This window comes from Centroberyx gerrardi, chromosome 10, assembly GCF_048128805.1.
Source record: "Centroberyx gerrardi isolate f3 chromosome 10, fCenGer3.hap1.cur.20231027, whole genome shotgun sequence".
Taxonomy (NCBI): Eukaryota; Metazoa; Chordata; class Actinopteri; order Beryciformes; family Berycidae; genus Centroberyx; species Centroberyx gerrardi.
Genome location: NC_136006.1, coordinates 29,966,816 through 29,973,352, shown reverse-complemented (window position 1 = coordinate 29,973,352; position 6,537 = coordinate 29,966,816). Strand labels below are relative to the sequence as shown.

The 6,537-nt window shown below is 41.6% G+C and overlaps 1 protein-coding gene across 2 annotated transcripts; it reads right to left on the bottom strand.

Annotated features, from left to right (window-relative positions):
* Window positions 1-654: 654 nt before the first annotated feature.
* Window positions 655-5,985, bottom strand: LOC139924478 (UDP-glucuronosyltransferase-like). 2 transcript variants are annotated; one of them, XR_013505148.1, is made up of 6 exons: window positions 5,038-5,985; window positions 3,210-3,341; window positions 2,655-2,742; window positions 2,002-2,221; window positions 959-1,300; window positions 655-861 (listed from the first exon to the last, which is right to left on the bottom strand). XR_013505148.1 is itself a non-coding variant. In XM_078286216.1 (5 exons), the coding sequence occupies exons 1-5, from the start codon at window positions 5,917-5,919 to the stop codon at window positions 1,018-1,020; spliced, it is 1,605 nt and encodes a 534-aa protein (XP_078142342.1). In that variant the 5' UTR covers window positions 5,920-5,984; the 3' UTR covers window positions 655-1,017. The 2 variants fall into 2 exon arrangements, 1 of the variants encoding a protein (XP_078142342.1); XM_078286216.1 differs by having other exon boundaries at window positions 655-1,300; window positions 5,038-5,984.
* Between the last annotated feature and the right edge of the window lie 552 nt (window positions 5,986-6,537).

Here is a 6,537-nt window from a genome sequence, read left to right as displayed (position 1 = left end):
AGCTAAGAAGCTGACTATCAGTTAGATTTATCAGTGATGAAATGATCAGTTTAGAAATGCAGTCGGCTGTTCTCAGGAACTGTTGCCAAGAGCTGATAGGAGGACCTCCAACATTGCCGACCACTGAAAGCCCTCTATTCCAAGAATAGTCAATGCAGCCGGTAAAATCTGTTGGACCAAGTGTAAGGACATCTCATTACTGTAGAACAATAAAAATACCACAGTAGCCTACCATAGATACCCACTGACCAAACAGATCCAGTAAAACCTTTTTTCCCTACAACCATAGGACTGCTTAACAAAAGGACTCCAGTCAGAGAAATGTCAAATACAAAGTGAGGAAGGGTTTAAAGTGTAGGTCTACTCAAGAATATGTCTCAAATTTGTCATCTACACCAATGGAAATTCTCATAAAAATATGACATAAAGTACTGTGACAATAAGGTAAAATGGTATTGCACTGATGGCCTAGGATAGGCCAAAACGTTTGCCCTTTTGCACTTAATACAATAAATATGTCCAGAAGAATATGATCTTGTGAAGAATTTGGATTTGAGTGCGGGTCCTATGCATTTTTAAGCCTATTGGATTTTTGTACCTGCGTACAAGGACAAACAAAGCAAAGGAGCAGTGAGTCACATTTGATACCTTGAATATGGTAAAAAAGAAAATCAAATTTTATTTGATTGAAAGTAAACACAGTTTGTTTTGCAGGGAATGCCCTAATCATTGTCAGCAGCATGTTATCCATTTATGTTAAGGCAATGTAGCAATGACAATCTTGAGATTATACACACACACACATGAACACACACACATAGCACAGCAGTTTTCAAATCTCAATCTGGTATTTCCTTCAACCTCCAGTATCCACTTCATGACGTAATTTTCAAATCTTAATGAACACCACATACACAGCACAGCAGTTTTCAAATCTCAATCTGGTTTTTCCTTCAACCCCCATTATCCACTTCATTACGTAATTTACAAAGCTTAATGGACGCCACATTACAAACACTACTCTCGCTTCCTTTTGGCAGTTGCCTTCCTGCAGCACTTGCGGACGCAAAACGAGCAGCATTTAAGTGTCACCCATATAACGGTTATAAGAATGACAGTGAAGAAGCCGAAGACATCCAGGCTGTGATACTGTATCCAGTTCAAGTCGTGGGCTGCCGACCTCAGATGCGCGGCTCCTTTGTGTCGCATGACAAACTCGGTCCAGAATACAGCCAGGTCCAGGGGTTCAATGGGCCGGTCCAGGTGTATCGCAGACAGCGTCATCATCTTCTCTTTGTAGCTGGGGAGCAGTGATGTAGCGATAAATAAGGGTTAGCCTATAACCTCCAGTCAGTGATCATCAGCAAACAACATCAGCACTGTGTACAAAAATCTGCTATATTTTCAGAAGAACATCCATTTATGCTTTTCCCTCTTCAAAGAATCTATCCTTATGTAACTTACATCAGTTTGATACCATTTGCAAGGATGTATACTATGAATTTATGTTAAAAAAAGATAGCCTACAAAAATGGTAAACTCTATTCTGCAAATAAAAACATGGTAAACTGAGTTAAGGTGAGTTTTCCCTCCACTACATCTTACTGGGAAGCACGTAAGCAACAATGACAACAGTTATTGCTATTTAACTTCAAACTTCAACTTTTCATTTTTTGTATTAATTCATCTACAACAAAATGCATAAAAGATCCCAAACTATCTAATTAATAAATGAAATTTTTGCAGTTGGTTGTTATATTCTTTTCATACTTGAGTTTGTCATCATTTAGTTGCTGTTATCCAATTCAGTTATGTCTGTTTGTCATCTTGATTTTTTTCTTGATTTTTTTTTTCTTTGGAGGTGAGATGTTTCTGTAAGCTGCTTGAAATTTCTTGATCTCACCTGCCTACTTTGTAACTTTTTCGTTTTTTCTCATTGTTTTATCATTTAGTTTTACCACTAAACTAATATGCTCTTGAGTTAACATCCTGCCTTCTTACCTTTTGTCATTGATGACCTTATTGAGCGCCTCTAGCAATTTCTCAGTGGTCACATCAAACACACTGAGTTTCACTGCCACACCGCGGGCCACCATGCGATGTACGTTACTTCCCTGGTCCCCAAACAGTGGCATCATCAACATGGGCACACCATTACAGATACCCTCGTAGATGCCGTGGGTACCGCCATGAGTGATGAAGGCCTTGGCCTTGGGGTGACCTGTGAGGCATGGGAGAAGCCACAATTATTGGTCCAGTTCAAAGTAAATGCAGCAATGGCATTATGCTCATTTAATACCATAAGTCAGTAGTGTAACAGTATCTTTTTGAAACTACATTGTTTTCTCTAGACCATGGATCAAGTCCAAATTACTGAATGTCAGGTTAAATTTGTCTAAAACAGACAAAACAGTGTGGTGACATTTTAAAATTAAGTTTCTCCGTCACCTCAGCCAATAAAAGGTGGGTGTTAGTTGTTGTGGTTGATTTCATGGTTTTGAATGCTTTAGTTCAATGCCAATACCTAAAATAAATCAATTTCAGGTATGACCATAAGAATCTATTTGGGCTAGTTTGACATGGAAATAGCATGATTTTATGACATAACATGATAGTAGCACCTCTTATATTTGACTGAATAAAACTAAACACACCTAGGAGGTCATTCTGAGGTAGCCACTTCATAAGTTTGACATTCTTGGGCGCATCTTCAGGTACAACTCCAGTATATCTCCACACAACCTGAAACATAAACAGCATTTATCATTAAAGGAGAAGGCTGCTATGGAGTTGTGCCGGCAACCTCCCTGTGTGTTATGTGGACAAAGAAACTTCACCTGTGTTTCAAATGGCATGAGGGTGAGTAGATAATGACAGAATTTTCATTTTTGGGTGAACTATTCCTTTAACATCTGATGTTTGCATCAGAGTGTTAGGCATTTTTAGAGCCGGGCAAAGCAGGGGACAAAGTTCTGTGGGTCAAACTGGCGCAGGATTACGGCTAAAGCCTATATGCTGAGTGTGAAAATCTCTATTGACTAATGTGTGAATGTTTGCAGTGCTGCTGAAGTGAAGTAACTAATTTCAAGAACTTAATTTCAATTGTGGGCAAGTTAATAATCAGTAGACTCTATTTGCATAGATTGATTGATAGATGTGGGTTGATTGAATCTAGGCAAATTGATTGAATCCAGTAAAGCTTTTCTTACCCTTTGAGGAATTTTCCTGAAGGCATCAAAGAAATGTTTGGCCTTCTCCTCGGGCATCTGGGACACCATGGAGCCCAAGGTAAAGATAATAAAGCCATCGTCCCCTGAGCTGTCCACAAACTCCTGCAAGTCCTGCAGGGACATTGGAGAAACAATGTAAAACAGACTTGCACATTGTTTACAGATGTATAACTATGTTCATAGTAAACGGTTCTGGCAATCTAGTGGGCAACTGACAAGATGTGATCAAAACTTGTATTCCTATACACAAAACAAGAAAATGGCTCAATATCTGGAGACAAGTTCCATGGAATAGCTGAATTTGGACCTTTTTTGCTGCAGTCCATTTTAAAGCACTTAGAATATCCAATCCTGAATCATTTAGTGAGGCTAACATTGTGAGATTAGCCCATGCACAGCAGCTCCAGTGTAGAACGGCCATCTGAAAACCACAGGTGCCACTTTCACAACCAGTAGTGCATCGGCTAGTCCACGTCTTGTCTGTCTAAGAAATAGGAAGAATGCAACAACTGACCACCAATGTGCATCAGCTTTCATCTTAACACAGCAATCATAGCACTTCCACACCACATAATGCGGCCTAATCCCAACATTTTCAGCCAACATGCATTCTCCACTTGCTTATTAAGACAAATTCCACTGAATCTGTGCAATAGAACAATTACTTATTTTGTTATAAAACCAGTATAACAAAAACGCCAGCACCCTCGCCCAACATGCTCTCTCTCTCTCCATATAGGTTGCCAGGCCACCATTAAAGTATCAAAAGACTGCTGTGATGTATTCATTGAAATGATGTTTTGAACTGAATTGAATTGAGAAAGTATACGGATACTGTAGATTAGTGTAGATTCACACAATAAATGGTTCATTAAAAATCAACGCACAATCGTATGTAGGCCTATATCAACAAAACCCTCCACTTTTGTAGGGTATTTGGTGCCTGCTAACACAAAAGGGCCCCTCAGTTCCTTTCTTGGATTACATTGGCCAGAGTCCAGGATACTGCTTTCCTGGTTCAGATTTCACTCACTGCTTTGAATGCTTCCAGAAGACAAGAGCAGGGGAAGCACACCCTCTCTCACAATTTTTACCATTTTATTAACCAGCTCAACAAACAGCTATACCGGTCCTGATAGTCATTTCAGCACTGGCATTGTGCCCTCTTGACAGTCTTCCTGCAACCTATTTATCAGCCTACTAAAGTTCATAAGTGCTTTTTGTTAAGTACATACATTTTCGCGTCCTGAACAGCATGTTTACTGTGGGCCATAACGCTGGCTTATATAACACTGAAAGTATGTTTGGCAAGTCACCAGAATACTGATTATGAAATAAGACAAGAAAACGGTGTTGCTTGTCTTGGCTTACATCAAAAAAGGGAAAGATTTTAGGGCATGTACTGTGTGTCTCTGCATGCAAGCAAGACTGAGTTAGGAAGTGTGTCAAGAAAAACATTTTACTTGCAAAAGTTGTTTCAAATACAAGGAAAAGCTAAGTGAATTAAGTAATTTCTATCTTTTGAGCCATGGACAACTTGATAAGACGTGCAGTTCACATTTAAAATGTAAAGAAATAGAAGTTGAACTTTCTAAGCCTGTAATGTGCGCACTCTTTCGAAGAATTCTATGTAATATGACACTGAGAACGTCTGGTTTTCAGTGTGGTTCCATGCTTTTTTCCTCACATAAAAGTTTTAGAGCCTGGCTGTGGCTTCAAAACAAAGCCAGTCTCTTAAATTTGCTTGAAGTGAATCCAGACACGGTACATGCCTGTTTATACTAGCACACACTCTTCAAACACTCACCGCTGGTAGAGGACCTCTCTTTGCACAGTTGATACCTCCAATATGGACCATGTTGGGCATTAGAGGTTTTGGCCATTCAAAGGTGAAGTCATATCTGAGGAGCCAGATAGCACCTTGACCAATAAGATCCTTATAGGTCATGTCGTTCCCCAAATATCTGCTGATCAGCCCATCGAAGGGGGCATAGATTAAGTGGCACATGTAGGACTCCACCATGGTCATGAACATGTTCTTGACTCTCTGTGGGAAGTTCATGTTGTCCGTGTTGTCAGAGAAGTACACCGGGACGTAGGAAGGAGGAGTGGGGCACTGGACAGCCTTTGTATCCAGGTCACAAGGGAGTCCACGCAGGAAATAAACAGCCGGGATGGAAAAGACGTGGGCCAAGATGGAGCCGCAGGGAAGGAAGGGGTCCGTGAGCACGAGGTCGAAGCCTTCTCCCCGCAGGCGATCCATGAGAGGCTGGCTGTGCAGCAAACTCTCACAACCTGTCACCTGAAGGGAAGTGAAGCTAACTAGCCGCTCCACATTGACAAACATATCTGTAATTTCCGGCGTCTTGATGAACACTCCATCCTTGAGCTCGGTGAACTTCGCATCCAGTTCAGCCTTGGTGTAGGGCACCTGGAAGACCTCGGTCCTGTGGTTCTCTGAGCTCTGGATCAACAGGCTGGTTTCAGGCACCAGGACCACCACGTCGTGTCCTCTGAGGGAGAGCTCGTTCACCAGTAACTTCATGCTGAGCCAGTGGCTCCCGTCCACAGGCACGACCAGCACCTTCCCCCCTTGAACAGGCCCCAGAGTGAGGCAGCACAGCCAGACTAGCAGCCCCAGCGCAGGAACCCACACCCCCCTGCCCATTGCCTCCTCTCTGCACTGCATGCTGGCTTGTTGTGAAAGGCGGACTACTTCCTTGAGAGCTGGTTGTGGGTGTTGTTAAGAGGCGGCTGGGCTTTGCAGTCTGAGGTTTATCTGTGTGTGTGTGTGTGTGTGTGTGTGTGTGTGAGTCTTTAAGTTGTGCAGGAAGCTCAAACTGCATTTTGCAGGTAGGTTATTATATAACCCGGGGAAGATAGAGAGCGATTCCCACTGGGATTTGGGGTAAAGTCTAGCAGTCAGTTTGTCTCCAGTTAATCATTCTCATGTGGGCATTTGGTATGTTTTCTATATGATCTATTGTTTAGTTTAGTTTAGTTTATTGAGTTTATTTATATCAGGGACCATGTACAAAATACATTAATCTCAAACAAAGAGAGAAGATGCTTTGTACCAGATTTAGCTGCTAGCTAATTTCCATCTGTAGTCCATCTGTTTCATTCTCTTGGTATAGTCATTTACACTCAGAAAGTCTGTGCTTTTTTTAAAGGTCAGTAAGACGAGCAAGTCATGGTGGCCATGCATACAGGTTGGATTACCTCATGTTTCGTGCAAAATCTGGTCCATTAACTTCCCTTTCTCCTCCCACTGAAACAGTGAGACACGCACACATGGTAATGGGCC

Bases quoted from the DNA above. Each gene is read 5' to 3' on its own strand.
- LOC139924478 (XM_078286216.1), bottom strand. From the start codon at position 5,919: ATGCAGTGCAGAGAGGAGGCAATGGGCAGGGGGGTGTGGGTTCCTGCG. The intron at 2,743-3,209 runs GTAAGAAAAGCT...TTTATGTTTCAG, and splicing joins TCAGGAAAATTCCTCAAAGG to GTTGTGTGGAGATATACTGG. The intron at 1,301-2,001 runs GTAAGAAGGCAG...ACTGCTCCCCAG, and splicing joins AAGGTCATCAATGACAAAAG to CTACAAAGAGAAGATGATGA.